This window comes from Symphodus melops (assembly GCF_947650265.1).
Source record: "Symphodus melops genome assembly, chromosome: 1".
Taxonomy (NCBI): Eukaryota; Metazoa; Chordata; class Actinopteri; order Labriformes; family Labridae; genus Symphodus; species Symphodus melops.
The window spans coordinates 56,370,295-56,391,254 of record NC_136691.1 but is presented as its reverse complement, the minus strand read 5'-3'; the positions used below and the strand labels follow the sequence as shown (position 1 = coordinate 56,391,254).

The following is a 20,960-nucleotide window of genomic DNA, read 5'->3' as shown; positions in this document are numbered from 1 at the left end:
ACACTGAAGCTACAGTGTCCACCACATGCTGAGCTGGCTAAACACTGAAGCTACAGTGTCTCTACATGCTGACCTGTGTGAGAGGAGGGGGCGGAGCCAGACAGCTCTCTGTGATGATTAGAGTTTAGACTGCAGTACTCATTTTAAACACTAGGGGGCGGAGCTACATACTGCTCCTTTAAATAAAAGCAGGGTCAGATATTAAGTCCAAAATAAAGTGAAACTAAGAGGAGAAAATATTTCCTTTGATGCAGAGTTGTAGTTAAATTCTTTCTGACACCATGAAAGGGTTAATGTTCATAATGTGCGTGATGACTGAATGTCTCTTCACTGATGTCTGCTCTGTTAACTCCTTATAAAGAAGTGAATCACACACACACACACACACACACAGAAGATTAACACACAAAAAAATCTGCTGTGTTTACAAAATGTTGAACCAGGCTGAGGTCAAAGGTCAGACTGCTGAACACTGTGAACCTCAGTCAGTGTGAGCTTTGAACTGTCGTGTCTGTTTAAGGAGAGGAGGAGAGGAGGAGCTCCGGGCGAGGATAACAGGCTCAGTACGAGCGGACGGAGAACACACCGAGGGAACAACTGAAGAAGAAGACACACACTCATACACACACTCACGCACACACACACACCATGGAGCTTTACCTCGACCTGCACTCTCAGCCATGCAGATCTGTCTTCATGTTCGCCAGAGCGATCGGAATCCCTTTTGAGTTCAAGCTCGTTGACCTGTCTGCAGGTGAGACACACACACACACACACACACACACACGCAGAGTTTGTTTTTGCACATTTCTCCAGAAGTGTTTCTCCGAACACTTCGGGCACAATGCACAGCACAGAGGCAAGTGGACACTGTGTGTTAACCATTACAACATCACCCGCTGGGAATCACTCAGAAGCGCGTGCGTTTGGGCCGTGAACGCGTCAGAACGGGAAGTTGAGACAAACAACAAGGAGGTCCAGACTGTTTGTCTTGTGCGGTCAAAGTGCACTTCTGTCTTTGTCCTCCTGATGTCTTCTCACACTGACTGTCGTGTGTTTTACTGCACAGAACTGATGAGGTTAACAGCTGGACTCAGATATGACAGGATAAGAGTTTATCTGCAAACCAATCCATGAGAGAGACACCAGCGTCTCTGAGACATTTACTCAGCGTTTAACTGTAGGAGAGGAGACACGATGAAGATGCTTCAAACTCGTCTCTTGTTGCTGCCGATGAATTCAGACTGTTGTGAAGTTTATTGCAGACTTTGTGTTTCATTGTGCAGCTGTACTTTCTGCTTTCACCCTTCAAATAACAAAACATCTCTGGAGCCCAGAGTCGAGCTCTCGCCCAGGCGTAGACATCCCTCCTCCTCCTCCTCCTCTGGTAAAGATACAGGGACGAAGGTCACTCTCACAGCCTCTCACTCCTCTGCATGAGATCATGAACCTTATCAGAACAGTTCTGACATCATGTCGACGTCTCTTCGGCTCCTCGGACGGATGCACGAGCTGACGGTGTGAAACCTTCTGCTGTGGCTCCTCCTCCTCGGCTCTTTGGACACATTTGGCAGCAGAGTCGGGGTTGAACGTCCTTCAGGCTCAGACAGAAGTTACCTAATCAGTGTGTGTGTGTGTGTGTGTGTGTGTGTGTGTGTGTGTGTGTGTGTGTGTGTTATCAGTTTTCACATTTCACCCACTGACCTGACACACTCCTCGTCCAGGGAGGCGGAGGCCCGTTAACTCGTAGACGACCAGATTAAAACAAGGTGTGAGGTCACAGGTCAAAGGGTCCAGACGACCCCGAGGTGATGGAGTTTAACAGAGAGGAAGGAAGGAAGGAAGGGAGGGAGGGAGGAAGGGAGGGAGGGAGGAAGGGAGGAAGGAAGGAAGGGAGGGAGGGAGGAAGGGAGGGAGGGAGGAAGGGAGGAAGGAAGGGAGGGAGGAAGGGAGGGAGGAAGGAAGGAAGGGAGGGAGGGAGGAAGGGAGGGAGGGAGGAAGGGAGGAAGGAAGGGAGGAAGGGAGGGAGGAAGGAAGGGAGGAAGGGAGGAAGGGAGGGAGGAAGGAAGGGAGGAGGGAAGGGAGGAAGGGAGGAAGGAAGGGAGGGAGGAAGGGAGGGAGGGAGGAAGGAAGGGAGGGAGGGAGGAAGGGAGGAAGGAAGGAAGGGAGGGAGGGAGGGAGGGAGGAAGGAAGGGAAGGAAGGGAGGGAGGAAGGGAGGAAGGAAGGGAGGGAGGAAGGGAGGGAGGGAGGAAGGAAGGGAGGGAGGGAGGAAGGGAGGGAGGGAGGAAGGGAGGAAGGAAGGGAGGAAGGGAGGGAGGAAGGAAGGAAGGGAGGGAGGGAGGGAGGAAGGAAGGGAAGGAAGGGAGGGAGGAAGGGAGGAAGGAAGGGAGGAAGGGAGGAAGGAAGGGAGGGAGGGAGGAAGGAAGGGAGGAAGGGAGGGAGGAAGGAAGGGAGGGAGGAAGGAAGGAAGGGAGGGAGGAAGGGAGGGAGGAAGGAAGGGAGGGAGGAAGGAAGGAAGGGAGGGAGGAAGGGAGGAAGGAAGGAAGGGAGGGAGGAAGGGAGGGAGGAAGGAAGGGAGGAGGGAAGGAAGGAAGGGAGGGAGGGAGGGAGGGAGGAAGGAAGGGAAGGAAGGGAGGGAGGAAGGGAGGAAGGAAGGGAGGGAGGGAGGAAGGAAGGGAGGAAGGGAGGGAGGAAGGAAGGGGAGAGTTAACAAATGTAAACTCAGCTTTTTTTTTCCTTTCTGTGTGGCCGTTATTTATCGTTTCCATGGCAACAGGCGGAGACGACACGGCAGCCTGTTTCTCGTGGTGGTGACAGCCGCTTGTGTTGTTTTTCAGGTCAGCAGTTCAGCGAGGACTTCGGGAAGATCAGCTTCGTGAGGAAGGTTCCCGTCATGAAGGACGGAGGCTTCGTTCTGACCGAGAGGTACAAACGCCGTCTGCTCAGAACGCTTTCATTTGATTGGTTGTGACACGTACAAGGTTCAGCCTGGTTTCCATGTCGCTCTGTTTCCTGCAGCACCGCCATCCTCAAGTACCTGGCGCAGAAGCACTCGGTGGCCGATCATTGGTTCCCGGCCGACCTGCAGCAGCGAGCTCGAGTTAACGAGTACCTGTCCTGGCAGCACATGAACCTGCGAGCTCACGGGTCCAAGGTCTTCCTGCTGCAGGTACGTCCAGTCTGCGTCCTCAACCCGCTTCATTAACGTTTTTAATGTTGAGCGGGCCGAGCGGCGTGCTGACCACGACGTCAGACAAACGAGACGTGCACGCCAGCCTAGCGAGTTTTAAAAAAGCAGGATGTACATGTGTGGCGTCTCTGCGAGCAGGTCCTGTTCCCCATCATCATGGACGCCGAGGTCCCCAAGGACAAGATGGACGCCGCCATGGAGGATTTGAACCAGTCGCTCAAAGTGCTGGAGGAGAAATTCCTGCAGAACAAAGCGTTCATCCTCGGCGACAAAATCTCTCTGGCTGATCTGGTGGCGATCGTCGAGATCATGCAGGTAAAAATACTCAAACCGTTTCACACACGGGCGCTAAAGCTTCCTCAAACTAAACTCCGCCCCTTTGGGAACGTTTCTGCTCTCAGACAGGAAGTGGCCCGCCACATTATTTAGACCGTGACTTTTACTTTTATTGTTTTTAACAACAAGCGGCGTGCGCCGTGTTCGTCACGCTCTCACGCTAAAGAACGAGCGGTGCGTTCCTGCTCTGATGGCGTGTGCTTGTGTTTCTCTTCAGCCCGTCGGAGCCGGCGTGGATGTGTTTGCGAGCCGGCCGAAGCTGACGGCGTGGAGGGAGCGCGTGAAGAAGGAGTTCGGGGAGACGCTGTTCGACGAGGCGCACGACCTGATCATGAAGGTGGAGTCGATCCAGCAGAAGATGAAGAACAACAGCCAGCTGGAGATGCTCAAACCCAAGTTCCGCAAGTTTTTCAGCTGAGGACGCCGCGCGCGTGAGGACGCCGCGCGCGTGAGGACGCACGCCGGAGACGAATCTGAGCAGCTTCAAGAAGTCAAAACGTGCAGCTTTAATTTTTTTATATCTGATTCTTAATGAAACATGAAATCTGCAGCAAGTCGACGATTCAACGCAAAATAAATCTGAACTCATAAATTCATGAAAAGATTAAAAAGTGCTTTTTAACCAACTCTTGATGTTTTTCCTTTGATGTGCTGAAGTCCATATTTAAAAATGCTAAAGCTAACGTTCGAGCTAACGTTACGTGCTCCCAACAACACAGCCTCATTATCTGCTGCTGAGCCGTTCTGATTGGCTGCTGAGCCGTTCTGATTGGCTGCTGGAAGGAGCCCAACTTTCATTTCTGCTGCTGGTTGTCTCTCAACTGGAAGGTTGAGGGTTCGATTCCCAGCTCGTGTCCTGGGATAACAGACTTAACCCCAAGTTGTTCCCGCTGTTTCATCTGCAGCGTGTGAATGTTAAGTAGTAAAAATAATCTAGATTCTTCTCTTCTAAGATTTAAAATCTGTTAATAATTCTATTCATTGATTTTATTTTTTGGGGGCGGGGCTTATCATTCACTTCCTGCTATTTTTATCAGTTGAACGTGAAATAGAGCAACAAGAAATCCTGAAGCACTAATAAAACCTTGAATCCATGATTTGTTTTAAACTCTGAATCGAGTCTTGACCTGAGGAATCGAAGTGGACTTGTGATTCGCAGTCGTGACGCACGTGGTCGTGACGCACAGCGTCGGCTCTGCCATCAGCGTGTCAAAGTGCTTTGAGAAGTCAGAAGTCATTTACTGCTAGTTAACGTGAGCTCGAGCTTCACGGTCACCTCACACACGGCCGCTGCAGCGTGCTGCAGGAAGCTCGAGCTCACGTTAACTAGCAGTAACTCAATGGACGTGGAGTCTTGTTTCAGACGACGTTAGCGGATGTGATTTCTGCACCCTGACTCCGCCCTCTTTCTCCTCCCGCCGCTGTGGGAATATTCAAATGAATCCACAAAAACTCATAAGACTGTAAATGTTCTCGTTCCAGCTCCACACACACACACACACACACACACACACACGTCTTTGTTTGTCCTCACAGATCGTCTTTGTCCCGCAGAGAACAAAAACCTCTTTATCTCAGAGACGCTCGGACAGGAAGCTCGGGATGAATCTGACAGTCGCTCCAGGTGAGCGCAGGTGAAACAACGCTGCCCTCTAGTGGACGCCTTTCGCTACAAGCGTACTTCACCTTGTCCTTGATCTCTTTGTGTCTTTTAAACACTGAAAATAAAAAAGAATTCATCGTCATGTTGCTCTGCGATGTGTCCTTCCGACTTTAAAGGCGTCTCTAAATCTCACATTTGAAACCAACTTGGCGTCAAGCTTCGGTCATCGGAGCGTTCCCGCTCTTCGAGTCGGGACACAAACATGGAGCTGTTTTTCCACCTGAATGTTTTTAAAGAGAAGTCTTGCTCGGGTTTGTGACGACACAAACGTTCTTCACTCCCACACGTGATGCACGCTCGTGCACGCCACGCTCGGCTTCACGTGCTGCAGACAGTGCTAACAGGACGTTAGAGCGCCCTCTGCTGGACAAACTGTGTGATCATTGTTTTCTGCACTAAACGTTGACTCGGATATTTAGTCTGGAAATGAGACTTTGGAGAAGCACGTTGTGAAATAAAGACTAGAACATGAGAAAATGGTGTGTGTGTCTGTGTGTGTGTGTGTGTGTGTGTGTGTGTGTGTGTGTGTGTGTGTGTGTGTGTGTGTGTGTGTGTGTGTGTGATTTGTGCAGCTGGTGGTTTAGGGAGCAGCTGCAGCAGTGAGGAGGAGGAGGACATGTGACCGGGCACACAGGAAGAAGAAGGAGAAGAAGACATGAGTCACAGATTCCTCCTGAGCTCTCACAGGAACTTGAACGCATCATTAAAAACGAGCAGAACAGCAGTAGAACCGGCTGCAGCTCCGGTACCGGGATCATGTCGTGCTGCCGGTTTCTGTGTCAGTACGACACCAACAAGCTGGTCCGGATCCAGAGCGTCCGGCTCGGCTCACTCAAGTGGAGCCTGAACGGATTCATCCTGCTGCTCATCAGGTCCGGTTCTGCAGGCGGAGGGGGTAACGATGGTGCCGTAAACGGTTTGATATGACGTAAAAAGAAAAATCCCGTTAACGGTGAAATACGGAAAGATAAAGGTTAACGGTTTGATGTAACATTTAAAAAGTCCCGTTAACGGTTTGATACATTTAAAAAGTCCCGTTAACGGTTTGATACATTTAAAAAGTCCCGTTTACGGTTTAAGTCCCGTTAACGGTTTGATATAACATTTAAAAAGTCCCGTTAACGGTTTGTATTACATTTAAAAAGTCCCGTTAACGGTTTGTATTACATTTAAAAAGTCCCGTTTACGGTTTAAGTCCCGTTAACGGTTTGATGTAACATTTAAAAAGTCCCGTTAACGGTTTGATACATTTAAAAAGTCCCGTTTACGGTTTAAGTCCCGTTAACGGTTTGATATAACATTTAAAAAGTCCCGTTAACGGTTTGTATTACATTTAAAAAGTCCCGTTAACGGTTTAATGTAACATTTAAAAAGTCTTGTTAACGGTGACAGCATCCCGTTAACGGGACTTTTTGAAATGTATCAAACCGTTAACGGGATGCTGTGACCTCTCGGTCGTTCACACCGTGTCCCTGTGTCCCTGTCCCTCCGTGTCCCTGTCCCTCTGTGTTGTCCCTCCGCAGCGTCATGATGCTCTGGAACAGGAACTATCAGCAGTTCGAGCAGCTCGTGAGCTCCGTCACCACCAAGGTGAAGGGCGTGGCTCTGGCTCACCTGCCCGGGCTCGGGGACCAGGTGTGGGACGTGGTGGACTACAGTGGACACTCGCAGGTCGGTCCTCAGGGTGTCTTTAAACGTCCTCAGTCAGAGAAGAGAATGTAAAAATATTTTTATTTTTAATTTCAGGGCAAAAACTCATTTTTTGTGGCGACGAACGTCATCGTGACGAAGAATCAGAAGCAAGGAAGATGTCCAGAGGTGCGCCATGTTTTTAATATGTGTCCTGATATGAAGTTGAGTCTGTGTCCTCTGTCCTCTGTCCTCTGTCCTCTCAGTGACTGTTGTTGTTGTCTCAGGTTCCTCTTAAAGGCCGGTCGTGTCGCTCTGATAAAGACTGTGAGAAAGGAGCCTGGGACAAACTCAGTCACGGTAATTTAACACCTGCTCACACAGGTAACTACAGTCTCCATCACACACTCCATTCTTTCTTCTTATTGGATCGTCTTCAGAAACACAACAACAAGCAGATACAGAACACCTGTAGAAGATAGACCTGAAGGTGAGACTATACCTGTAAACAGGATCAGGGTCCCTGGAGCTGGATCAGGGTCCCTGTAGCTGGATCAGGGTCCTAGGAGCTGGATCAGGGTCCCAGGAGCTGGATCAGGGTCCAAGGAGCTGGATCAGGGTCCCAGGAGCTGGATCAGGGTCCCAGGAGCTGGATCAGAGTCCCTGTAGCTGGATCAGGGTCCTAGGAGCTGGATCAGGGTCCCAGGAGCTGGATCAGGGTCCCAGGAGCTGGATCAGGGTCCCAGGAGCTGGATCAGGGTCCAGGTCTCCTCCATGTTTGGCTTATTTGACCTCGTGTGAAAGACAGATACGATCCAGAGTTATTCAAACATGTGTTCAGCCGTCACCTGTTTCTGCACCATGAAGAGGAATGTATCGTGAACGTGTTTCAGTTTCGGGCGGCGCCTCCTTTAAGGCCGACCTCACGATGTTCGGATTATATGAGTTTAAAAACGCTCGTCTCCCCTCTGCAGGGATCCACACAGGATCGTGTGTGAAGTTTGACACTCTGAAGAAAACCTGTGAGGTTTCTGCGTGGTGTCCAGTCGAGACAAAGACCAAGCCTCCCAGGTAACATCACACACACACACACACACAGACACACACACACACACACACACACACACACACACCTACCGTCGCTCCAGCTTCCAGACCAATTTCCAGATCTTTGGTCTGCACCTGGACTCGAACCAGCAACATTTCTGTCCACCGGGTGGCGCCAAAATCAACAGTTTTTCCCCCACAGGATCCACAGCTGTTGAGTCTGTTTGAATCAGTGATTTATTCCGAGTGTTTCCTGTCTCTGACACAGACCCGCTCTGCTGGCTGCAGCCGAGAACTTCACCGTGCTCATCAAGAACAACGTCAGGTTTCCTGCCTTCAAGTTCATCCGGTGAGCGTTTGAGAAGGACAGCTGTGAGCGGCCGGCGTCACACGGGAGGAACTTTGTTTTTCTAAGTCATGTTGTGCAGCTGCTCTGTTTGAGAAAATCCCAAATATTGAAGTGTTTGCTTTTTTTTTCTTTTGGCAAAAACAGACGTCATCATTTAAGAGTCAGTGAACAGCTCTGAATGTTGTTTCCCTAGAAATGCACCTTCTGCAAAACCATCGTTTTCCTACTGTGTCGCGCTAAACACCGAGCCGCTAACTTCCCTCTTGAAAACTGAAGCACATTAGGTGTAAAGTCCTGCAGAGTGTCCGTGTGAGTCCGGCTCCAGGAACACGCATGACTACAGCATGAATAAATGTGTTTACAGCCTGGTGCCAAATAAAGGAGCGTGTCCGTGTGATCGAGCACTTTGGACTCTGCCTCGTGGTTCTCTTCTCCCTCCCGTCATGTTGAATCATAATCTGTCTTTATGTTTCTGAACATTCAGCAGGTGTTTCTAGTTTCATCCTTCTTCATGGAATAATAACAGAGGAAGCATGAAAAGGTTCAGATTCTGCTGAATCGCTCCTGACACGCTCAGAGGGACAGACACTCTGTGAATGTTTGATTCCTTGGTTCTCAGGAGGAACATCCTCCCGAACATGAACGACGCCTACCTGAGGAGCTGCGACCGGACGAGCGACTCGCTGTGTCCCATCTTCAGACTGGGAGACGTGGTCAGAGACGCCGGGGAGAAGTTCTCGGAGATGTCGGTGGAGGTGAGGAGACGCACGAGGCGTCAGGCTCAAGATGGTTTAGAAAACTTAGATTTCTCCCACAGAGGCTGTTTTTTATTTGGGGGGGGTTTGTGCATCTTTATTGATTTGTTATGTAGTCGTGATTAGTTGATGTATTTATAGAGAACATTAGAAGATGCTGAGAATAACCTTGACCTTGATAAAGGCGTCACATCCTCAGGTGCATCTTCACGTTTCCTTCAGAAGGCTGAAAATAAGAGCTGGTTCAGTGTTTGGTTGAGTCGACAGGAAGAGATCCAATAAAGCCGAACTGAAACAACAACAACAGGAAGTGTTTGTACAGAAAGCTGTTTTCATCGAAAAAGGAACCTCAGCTTTTAGTCTGTATAAAAAGAAAAGAGGATTTGTGTGTTGGTCTTCAGGTCAGAGTCAGAGTGATTTATTTTCCAGACACAGGAGTGAGTTTAGGAGTGAGGTCAGCTCTCGGACAGTAGGGGGCAGCAGCGTGCAGGTGCGTGAATCTCCACCGTGCTCTCACACTGTACTCTGTATTGAGTCACATTGATCAGAATCTGTCCCGTCTTGTTTGTGTATGAAGACACTGTGAGTGCATGTGCTCACCACAGGGGGGCGTTATTGGCATCATGATAGAGTGGGACTGTAATCTGGACCGTCTGATGCACCGCTGCCTCCCCCGATACTCCTTCAGACGTCTGGACGAGAAGGAGAGCAACAAGACGCTTTACCCCGGGCTGAACTTCAGGCGAGTCGCTTCAAACGCTTCACAGTGACAGACGCCTTAAAGCTACAGACGCCTTAAAGCTACAGATGCCTTAAAGCTACAGACACGTTAAAACAACAGACGCCTTAAAGCTACAGACGCCTTAAAGCTACAAACACGTTAAAGCAACAGACGCCTTAAAGCTACAGACGCCTTAAAGCTACAGACGCCTTAAAACAACAGACACATTAAAGCAACAGACACATTAAAACAACAGACACATTAAAAACAACAGACACATTAAAACAACAGACACATTAAAAACAACAGACACATTAAAAACAACAGACACATTAAAAACAACAGACACATTAAAAACAACAGACACATTAAAAACAACAGACACATTAAAAACAACAGACACATTAAAAACAACAGACACATTAAAACAACAGACACATTAAAAACAACAGACACATTAAAACAACAGACACATTAAAACTACAGACACATTAAAACTACAGACGCATTAAAGCAACAGACACAATAAAACTACAGACGCATTAAAACAACAGACACATTAAAACAACAGACACAATAAAACTACAGACACATTAAAACTACAGACGCATTAAAAACAACAGACACATTAAAAACAACAGACACATTAAAACAACAGACACAATAAAACTACAGACACATTAAAACTACAGACGCATTAAAAACAACAGACACATTAAAACTACAGACGCATTAAAAACAACAGACACATTAAAACAACAGACACATTAAAAACAACAGACACATTAAAAACAACAGACACATTAAAAACAACAGACACATTAAAAACAACAGAAGCATTAAAACAACAGACACATTAAAACAACAGACGCATTAAAACAACAGACGCATTAAAGCAACAGACACATTAAAAACAACAGACGCATTAAAAACAACAGACACATTAAAAACAACAGACGCCTTAAAGCTACAGACACATTAAAGCTGAATTAAAACAGATTGTAAATAAATGCTGATCTTTGTCGGAGATGTTTGATCAGGTCGCGTGTCGGGATGAAGCTGCTCACTCTTTCGTGTCTTCTGCTCAGGTATGCAAAGTACAACACGGTGAACGGCGTGGAGGAGCGCACGCTCTACAAAGCGTTTGGGATCCGGTTTGATGTCATGGTGTTTGGGCAGGTGGGTCGGCTTTTATTCTGTGAGATCAGGTCACGGTTAATGCTCCGCCTCCAAAAGGCTTCTTCAGTTTCTGGTGGGCGGAGCTAAAAATGAAAGCCTGCGCGGATCATTTGTAAGCTAGTAATCAAGCACGACTCATCAGAGTTGTTAGCATAGTTACGCCAAGAACTAGCTTAACGGCTCAGCTAACAGACAGATCGGCGACGTCCCTCAGGAAACGTGTCATGTGATCATAAAAGTCCTCTGTGGGTTAAATATCGATTTGTTCTGCAGGCGGGAAAGTTCAGCTTCATCCATCTCATCGTCTACATCGGATCCACGCTGTCGTACTACGCTCTGGTGAGACAACGACCGCGACACACACATGAAGTGTGCGCTGATCCCGTATCAGTGCTGAACGCCGCCACGGCTCCGTGTGGGAGGAGGAGCCTGGACGGACCAATCAGCGAGAGTTCAGACGGTCATACAACACGGCGTGTGAACAAGATCTGCTGTTGGAGGATTTTTGTAGTTTCAAGTGATTTTAAAGGAGCGGCATGTAGCTCTGGCCCCCTAGTGTTTAAAATGGGTACTGCAGTCTAGAGTCTCTGATGGTGAGAAACCTTCACGAGGACACGCCTCCTCGATTTAACGAGAGAAACAAAAACAACAAAGAAGGTTCAGGAGATATTTGTCTTTCAGTCTCAGTCTCCTCCGTCTTTAACAGTCTCTGCGTGGACATGCGGGTCGTGGCGTGCTGATGTTTAAACGTGTTATCGTGTGTCTTCAGACGACCATGTTGATCGACTGGCTGATCGGAACGAGCTGCTATTCTGCAGACGTCGGACAAAACTACTCGGAGAAGAAGGTGGAGTCTGTGAAGGACACGCACAAGGTGAGGATTGTGTGTGTGTTCTCTCCGTCCCCTCACAGTGAGGAGGTTGCTGGTTTGAATCCCCCTCTCTGTGTGGAGTCTGCATGTTCTCCCCGTGCATGGCGTGGCTTCTCTCCAACACATGCTGGTTAGCTGCTGACTCTGAACTGTCTGTATGTCCGCTCTGTGATTGGCTGGCGTGAACCCCGGCTCTCGCCCAATGACAGCAGGACTGTTGCTTCTCTTCCTGTGTGTCGTCGTCATGACCTCGCCGTCTGTGTGTTGCAGTGCGTCGTCTGCGTCTCCTACGTCGATGAGAACAACATTCGACTGGTGAAGAGATCTCAGAAGAAAAGTTTACAAGACCTCAAACCCACCACGGTCCAGCCGCGAAAGGTAAACCCAACTTAACCCTTCACTGACTGCAGTTCCCAGAGTGTCCACTTGAGGCTGTTCCAAGAGAAGCTGCATAAACCGACCCGACTGTTCACGCTCGCTGCCATGTTTGTGATGTTTCCTCACTTCCTGGTTAATTTGTCCGTACTTCCTTCTCGTCCTGACAGGAGGACACGGGACACCTGAGGGCCGTCCTCCCTCTGCTGCAGGCGGATCTGGAAGCTCCGCCTCCTCTGGAAAACAAACCCGACATGAACCCGGGGCCCCGACGGCTCTCCTGGTGTAAGTGTGAGCGCTGCCCGCCCTCCTCGCTGCCTCACGAGGAGCTGTGCTGCAGGACGGGCGACGGCGCCTGCATCACTTCGTCTCCGCTGTTTGAGAAGCTGGTGCTGCACCGCCCCCTTCTGGAGGCCATTCTTCTGTACGGGGACCCGCTGACTCCGCCCCCTGATCCGGCTCAGACTGGCGCCCTGCGTCATTGCGCCTACAGGCAGTACATCAGCTGGAGGTTCGGGGTCCCGCCTGCAGACACCCACCCTGCGATCCCCCGCTGCTGCGTGTGGAGGATCAGGGAGTCGTACCCGAGTCCGGACAGACAGTACAGCGGCTTCAGACCGGCGAGGACGGCGTCTCTGCAGGCGTGCACGAACGGAGAGCTGTGAGAGGAGCGTTTACACGGACTAACACACTAACAGCTTTAACAAGAAATATGCAAATAACATCATGAAGCTGCTGACTCAATAAATCTCTGAATGTTCACATGTTTGTCAGCTGCTTGTTTTTGCCTCGTCATGGCAGCGTGAACGCCACGTTAGCGCTGAGTCACTGTTTCTCTGACACGGCGAGACGAGTTAAACGTTTCTGAACCAAAAACACGAACATCCGAACAGCACGAGACGTCAGAGATCATTTAATCATCCCAAATACCCGCAGGCAGCACGGCGCCCCGTTTGAACCCACACGCCCCGTTTGAACCCACACGCCCCGTTTGAACCCAGACGCCCCGTTTGGACCCACACGCCCCGTTTGGACCCAGACGCCCCGTTTGGACCCAGACGCCCCGTTTGAACCCACACGCCCCGTTTGAACCCAGACGCCCCGTTTGAACCCAGACGCCCCGTTTGAACCCAGGCGCCCCGTTTGAACCCAGGCGCCCCGTTTGAACCCACACGCCCCGTTTGAACCCAGACGCCCCGTTTGAACCCACACGCCCCGTTTGGACCCAGGCGCTCCGTTTGAACCCACACGCCCCGTTTGAACCCACACGCTCCGTTTGAACCCAGACGCCCCGTTTGAACCCAGACGCCCCGTTTGAACCCAGACGCCCCGTTTGGACCCAGACGCCCCGTTGGGACCCAGACGCCCCGTTTGAACCCACACGCCCCGTTTGAACCCAGACGCCCCGTTTGGACCCACACGCTCCGTTTGAACCCAGACGCCCCGTTTGAACCCACACGCCCCGTTTGAACCCAGACGCCCCGTTTGAACCGAGACGCCCCGTTTGAACCCACACGCCCCGTTTGAACCCAGACGCCCCGTTTGAACCCACACGCCCCGTTTGAACCCAGACGCCCCGTTTGGACCCAGACGCCCCGTTTGAACCCACACGCCCCGTTTGGACCCAGACGCCCCGTTTGAACCCACATGCCCCGTTTGAACCCACACGCCCCGTTTGAACCCAGACGCCCCGTTTGGACCCAGACGCCCCGTTTGAACCCACACGCCCCGTTTGAACCCACATGCCCCGTTTGAACCCACACGCCCCGTTTCTATTAGACAAGATGTCGCTCGGGAAGACAGAGGAGGAAGAAGGGGGATCAACGAGGCATCGTCGTCAGTGACTGAAATGTTGACCTTTGACCTGAGTTAACACAGGTGGTTACAGAGCCGTGTGCTCTGCAGGCCGTTCTTCAGGTGGACTCGTCTGTCCTCTCTCTCCAGACTCTGAAGGTTGTTTTGTATAAATGGCGCTCTGAGGTTTCTCCTGACGTCCTGATTCACTGACGAGCATCAACTCGCCGCTCCCCGTCTTTGACGACGTGTTGGTTTGTTTACCGAGTCGAGCTAAAAATAAAGATCTCCTCCCGTTGTGTGTTTCTGGTTCTTTACACTGACAGCGTGAACCTGCAGACTGCTGCAAAGAGACTGCAGATCAAATGGAGTTTGGGAGTTTGTTCCACCACCGGGGGGCGCCAGAGGAGAGCGTTCGGGTAATGAGGAGACGTTTTGATAGGAGCGGCGTGATGGGGGCTGCTTCTGGTAGCTCTGCTGCGTTTATGGAGCTCCTTCAGGGGTTTGATTGTGCGCTTTATGCTAAGCTAACCGTCTCCACCTCGACAAGCATATTTCTCTTTAAGGCTGCAGCTGCAGTGGACAAATCAAATCCTTCTTTCACTTCAGTAAGACCTGTCCCCGATCAAACTCGATTATAGAAAGATTAAATCACTGTAAACCTCTTGTGTTTAACGTTCTCCCCTTGTATCCAATCAAATGTGCCGTTCATCTTAAAGTCCATGGAAACACACCGGCTGTTTCTGTCCACGCGTCCTCCAGGGGACACTAATCCAATCTTTTCCTCCCTGAAAGTGACACAAACAGCATTATATGAAAGCTCAGCGGCTCCGGGAGGATTCGGCTCAAGGTTTATTTATCGGTGGGAGAGAAGCTGGGAGACGTTCAGACGGACTGAATGTGTTCCAACGGAAACAAGAAGAAGAATGTCCGATGACTGATCGTCCACGTAACTCCTCCGTTAACTCGACGTGACACCTTGGATGTTATCAGGAGAGTCTGAACATGTCAGGTAACACACACACACACACACACACACACACACACACACACACACACACACACACACACACACACACACACACACACACATATACAGTGTGTGTGGATGGAGACGTGAGCTAATCACACCTATTTGGTTTTTTGAAGCTCAACTCTCAACTCAACTTTATTTATAAAGCGCTTTTAAACAGCCATGGCTGTGACAAAGTGCTGTACATACATGAGCACAAACATAAAACATAAGTAAAACACTAACAGGGTTAAAACAATAAAAACAATAAAAACAATAAAACACTAAAACAAGAACAGAGTCTCATGCTGGGTTAAAAGCCAAAGAATAAAAATGTGTTTTAAGATGAGTTTTAAAAATGGACAGTGAGGGGGCGTGTCTTATATGGAGAGGGAGGTCGTTCCAGAGTTTGGGACCGGCAAAAGAAAAAGCCCTATCCCCTCTGAGCTTCCGCTTACACCTCGGTACCTCCAGGAGCAGCTGGTCAGCTGACCTGAGGCACCGGGCAGGAGCGTAGGGATGGAGCAGCTCAGACAGGTAAGGTGGGGCGAGGCCATTTAAAGATTTAAAAACAAATAAAAGAATCTTAAAATGAACTCTAAAATGCACAGGCAGCCAGTGGAGGGAGGCCAGAATTGGGGTAATGTGCTCCCTCTTTCGTGCTCCGGTTAGGAGGCGAGCAGCAGCATTCTGGACTAACTGGAGCCGAGCGAGGGAGGACTGGCTGACTCCGAAGTACAGTGCGTTGCAGTAATCCAGCCGAGATGTGACGAAGGCATGGATTACTGTTTCAAAGTTCTTTTGTGAAATAAAAGGCTTCACCTTTGCCAGCCGCCTTAAGTGAAAGAAGCTGGACTTCACAGCTGCACCAATTTGCCGATCCAATTTAAAATCGTTGTCCATTTTAAAACCCAGGTTTGAGACCGTCGGCTTCAAAAAGTGTGCCAAAGGGCCCAAGTCAACAGTGGGGGTTTTAACAGAGCCACTCGGGCCAAACACCATCACTTCAGTTTTGTTGTCGTTAAATTTTAAAAAGTTCAACGACATCCAGGACTTGATGTCTTCAAGACATGACAGAAGTGGATCCAGACAAAAGGCATCTTTCTTTTTCAGTGGCACATAAATCTGACTATCGTCAGCATAACAGTGAAAACAGATACCATGCTTTCTCAGGATGGAACCCAGGGGAAGCAGATACAAAGAGAAAAGCAGGGGTCCTAGAATTGAACCCTGTGGGACCCCATATGACAGCGGAGCAGAGCGGGACTCAGAAGCACCAAGGCTTACGCACATTGTTCTTTCTGCAAGATAAGATTTAAACCAGTCCAGGGCGCTACCACAAACGCCCACTAGGTGCTGCAACCTGGACACTAAGATCTTGTGGTCCACAGTATCAAATGCTGCAGTTAGATCCAGCAGGACAAGGATCACATAGTCTCCGGAATCATTCGCCAAGAGGATGTCATTGAACACTTTTAATAAAGCTGACTCCGTGCTATGTCGTGTTTTAAAACCAGACTGAAAGACCTCCAGGACATCATGCTCATCCAGGAAGGACTTCAGCTGAGCATGGACAACTTTCTCCAGGATTTTGGAAATAAAAGGCAGCTTTGAGATAGGTCTGTAATTGGCTAAAACACTACGATCAAGGCCAGGTTTCTTAAGCAGGGGCTGCACCACAGCGTGTTTAAAACTTTGGGGGACAACACCAGAAGACAGACTGCTGTTAATAATGGTCAGAACCGACTGCCCTATACTAGGGAAAACCTCTTTAAAAAAGTGAGGCGGGACAGTGTCACAGGGAGAGCCTGATGGCTTAATCTGGCCAACCACATCCTCTAAAGCCTTCAGAGACACAGGCTCAAACAACGCGAACACAGCAGAGCAAGGAACAGGATCAGAGGGGTCAGATGCAGGAGGAGCAATGAGAGCCCTTGCAGTAGCAACCTTATCAATGAAAAAATAAAGGAAGTTATTGCACATTTCTGGGGTTTCCTCTGTGCACACAGGCTGAGGGGGATCAAGAACGGATTCAATGGTTTTAAATAACACACGTGGGTTGTGAGAATTTGACTCAATAATGTTAGACAGGTGCTCTCTTCTGGCCTCTTTAACAGTGCTCTGGTAGAAGTGCCAGCAGTCCTTTAGGATTTGGTGAGAAACCTGCAGCCTGTCCTTCCTCCACCTGCGTTCAGCTTTGCGGCACTCCTGTCTAGCTGCGCAAGTTCTCACATTGAACCACGGCTCAGGTTTAGCTTTGGGCTGCACAGTTTTTAATGGAGCCACAGAGTCCAGTATGGTTCGGCAGGAGGAGTGAAACCAAGAACTGAGCTCATCCGTGTCTGCAGATGTCAAGGAAGAGGGGACACAGAGGTGGTTGAAGGCAGCAGAGAACTGACCGGCAGTGACAGGGTTAAAAATCCGACGGCTGCGAGCAGGAGCGCCAGATTTAACTGTAGTACAGGAGAAAGCAGCTTCAAACAATACAGGCAAATGATCGGAGAACACATTGTCACAGATTTCCACGTTTGACACAGGCAAGCCATGACAGAGAAGGAGGTCTAACGTGTGTCCATGATCGTGTGTGGGACCAGACACGCACTGCTCCAAATTAAAAGAGTCAATAAGGCTTAAAAAGTCCTTCACCAACGGTTTATCAGGACAGCACACGTGAATATTAAAATCCCCCACAAGGAGGACATGGTCATACTTCGGCATAATTTCAGCCAGAAGATCGGAGAAGTCGCTTAAAAAGTCTTTATTGTATTTGGGCGGTCGGTAGATGACGGCACACAGCACCGGATCGGAACGACCCACCTCGAATAAATGTGCTTCAAAGCTGGAAGATGAGGATGAAACAGTGCGCTGTTTACATTTAAAGTCATTTTTATACACAGTCGCCGTTCCTCCACCACGACCCGACGACCGCGGGGAGTTAAAATAAGAACAGCCGGGAGGGAGAAGTTCGATCAGAGGGCTGCACTCACCGGCACCGATCCAAGTCTCTGTCACACAGAGGAAATCCAGACCATTCGAGTTAAAGAAATCCTTCAGGATAAAAGTTTTGTTCACCAGTGATCTGGCGTTCACCAGGCCAAACCTGGCGGGAGCCGGGGACTTAGATTCGGCGGATCGGGGAGCCCGTGGCAGCGTCTTCAGGAGCCGGGGGTTCACACCGCGCCTAGAGAGCCGGGGAGGGCACGGGCGGCGGGGCCGGAGTCCCTCAAACGAGCCAGCGACAGGTACAAGGCAGGCGTCAATGGGATCCAGGAAACGACGGGGCACAACGAAATGATCGATTAATCCACGTCCTGTCCGGGAAATGGATGAAGATCGTGCCAGCCGGACTTTCAGCTTCACCAGCCGGCCGCCGCGTTTGCCGCGGCGACGGGAACGCTTCCGCCGAGCAGGTGGAGCCAAGGCCCGGTACAGGTGAGTCGGGATCCCCGCCAGTAGCGGGGGCACAGTTCTCTGTCCACTATGCTCAAATGCACCTAAATCTCCGATATTATGTCGAAGATCCAAAAGAGACTGGCGATCATACACCAGCAGAGACTCTATCTGAGTAGTAGCCGAGGGTTAGAAACAACAGAAACATCAAACATTGTAGGGGCAGCAGCAGCAGGCGGCCAGCAACACACAGCAGCGCCATACGGAAGTGAACAGACTGTAAACATGTTCATGTCTGCTGTAAAAACAGGCTGTTTGAATGGGTGTGTATGTGACTTCCTGTGCTGCTGCAGCCAGCCTCTAGTGGACACTTCAGGAACTGCAGCCAGCCTCTAGTGGACACTCCAGGAACTGCAGCCAGCCTCTAGTGGACACTCCAGGTACTGCAGCCAGCCTCTAGTGGACACTCCAGGTACTGCAGCCAGCCTCTAGTGGACACTGCAGGAACTGCAGCCAGCCTCTAGTGGACACTCCAGGTACTGCAGGATTTTAATCTTCAGCTTCGTTTTTCGCTGCTCTTTAAGAAGTTAAAGGACTCAGTAAAGGTTTCTGTCATCGTTTTTACTCGGGTGGTTTTCGTTCCCTCCGCACTGAGAGGAAAGGTCAGAGAGATCCTGGAAACAGATCCAGTGAGAGATTTCACAAACAGATAAACGCGACGCGGCTCGTCCGTGGAGTGGTTCACTAATGGCCTGCTTCCTCTCGTAGCGCCCTCTCTTTGTGCGTCGGTCGACAGCGAGTGTTTTTGCAGAACACACTCGGGCTGTAAAAAGCTAATTGTCCCCCCCCCCCATCTGAGGTTAATTTAATCTCTCTGGTTACTGCGGCGTTCTGGTTTAAAGTAAGAGCCGGTAGACGACGAGGCAAAGAGCGGATTTATGGAAACATGAAAGATGAATGAGTGTTTGGATTATTAATGAAGCTGATTGGTCGTTGACGGTGTCCAATGGGAATCGACTGTTTCTCCATCAGAGCTCTGAACGATCACACGAAGACTTCAGACTGTTTAAGGCGGCAGAACAACCATCACGCCATTAAAAGGACGAACGTGAGACGAAACAGGAAGTGACTTCATCATGGTTTCTTTTTCAGGCTCGTGCTGCTGAGGTAACCACGCTCGCTCGCCCCTCCTCGCTGGGCTGCGTTCACACTTCTAGCATCGTTCTGCACGCTTGTGTTTGTACTCCCGTCCAGCAGGGGGCAGTGTACTCGGCGTCTATCCGGCTAGCTTCCACAGCTAGCGTGCAGCGTTCTTCACGTCGTCGCTTGAGAGCGGTGGAACTCGTCAGGCGAGCGTGCACGCTCTGCATCGATGTCGAAGGGTTATCTGACCAGGTCAGAGAGACGAGCACAGATGTGACCACGCTGATCAGTAACTTTATTGTCCCGGGGGGGTTAAAGAGAGCACGGCGTGTCCCCGGCGTCATGAGAGAGCAGATATATATAAACAGTTCCAGCTTCGCTTCGGGGGACCAAACACCTCAATCAGCTGTTTTTAAACGGGATTATTTTAAACCTTTGACGTCCTGTGACTTCCCACCAAAAAGCCCTTTCAGACGGCTCTCCGCTCCGAGGCGTGTTTCAGAATCAGACGTTCACCTCGCAGGCGTCACAAGCCGTCCTCCACACGCGTGTTGTCTCCTCGCACAGAGACAGATGTGGGACCTCCGACCGAACGGAGGCGTGAACAAAGACGGCCCACACGCCGGCTGACGATCTTTATCCGCAGCTCGAGGCCGGACGAGTCTGAAGAGCGTCTCTGTTCCACGGAGAGAGAGGCCTGCGAGGAGACCCTCCGGACCCCTCGGAGCTGCTGCTCGGGTTCCATGTGGGGAATCAGCAGATTGAAACGCTGATACAGAATTTAAAGCTTTGTTTGATGAAAGGAGCTCCGGGGACAAACGATCATTCTGAAGATTTGGGTTTTAAGTCTCCCTGTTTTTCAGGTCAGCTGATTCCACTTTGAGTTTTTCTTTTTCTCTCTTCAACACTTTAAATCTGTTCACCTCTCTCTAATAATTCATACATTCACTCATCCGAGGCTCGTTATCCACAGAGACCAAGGACACAGACGATTTATTAATATCTTTAAATATTGAGGAAAAAAAGACACTCAGTGTTCATGAGGTGATTGACTCGGGATCATTCAGCTCCGTCTTCTGCAGGACGTCTCCGAGTGTCTCGCTGCACCCTGACAGGCACTGCAGGTGGCTTCTGCATGTGCATGTTAACAAGCAGCAAGTGAGCTGTGTGTGTGTGTGTGTGTGTGTGTGTGTGTGTGTGTGTGTGTGTGTGTGTGTGTTGAATATAAAGATGACAGAACAGAAAAATCACCTTCTTTTTTCCTCTCCTGTCGTTCATCTTTTATCGTCTTTCTGTCTGAAGCTGCAGACATTCTCATGTTCTACTAGTGTGTGTGTGTGTGTGTGTGTGTGTGTGTGTGTGTGTGTGTGTGTGTGTGTGTGTGTGTGTGTGTACACATAATGTATGAACGTCCCCCGCTGTGCCTCTGAACACGTGTGTGTATGGCCGTGTCGGTGCATTTGCACAGGTTCCCTTCATACGTGGGGGAAGCCTGCCAGTGTGTG

At 49.9% G+C, this 20,960-nt stretch overlaps 2 protein-coding genes across 3 annotated transcripts; both read left to right on the top strand.

Moving 5' to 3' along the window:
• The first annotated feature begins 260 nt into the window (after positions 1 to 260).
• On the top strand, positions 261 to 4,154 carry gstt1a (glutathione S-transferase theta 1a). The gene is made up of 5 exons (XM_079348522.1): positions 261 to 754; positions 2,839 to 2,926; positions 3,020 to 3,170; positions 3,330 to 3,506; positions 3,745 to 4,154. Exons 1-5 carry the CDS (start codon positions 649 to 651, stop codon positions 3,943 to 3,945), a joined length of 723 nt encoding a protein of 240 aa, XP_079204648.1. The 5' UTR covers positions 261 to 648; the 3' UTR covers positions 3,946 to 4,154.
• A 1,587-nt stretch (positions 4,155 to 5,741) lies between these two features.
• On the top strand, positions 5,742 to 12,878 carry LOC306832933 (P2X purinoceptor 4-like). Of its 2 annotated transcripts, XM_079357954.1 has the most exons (13): positions 5,744 to 6,062; positions 6,714 to 6,861; positions 6,937 to 7,008; positions 7,107 to 7,179; positions 7,794 to 7,890; positions 8,135 to 8,215; positions 8,835 to 8,970; positions 9,576 to 9,712; positions 10,780 to 10,870; positions 11,144 to 11,209; positions 11,640 to 11,744; positions 12,012 to 12,119; positions 12,287 to 12,878. In XM_079357954.1, the coding sequence occupies exons 1-13, from the start codon at positions 5,947 to 5,949 to the stop codon at positions 12,779 to 12,781; spliced, it is 1,725 nt and encodes a 574-aa protein (XP_079214080.1). In that variant the 5' UTR covers positions 5,744 to 5,946; the 3' UTR covers positions 12,782 to 12,878. The 2 variants fall into 2 exon arrangements, with proteins under 2 accessions (XP_079214081.1, XP_079214080.1); XM_079357955.1 differs by lacking the exon at positions 11,144 to 11,209 and having other exon boundaries at positions 5,742 to 6,062.
• Positions 12,879 to 20,960: the final 8,082 nt, after the last annotated feature.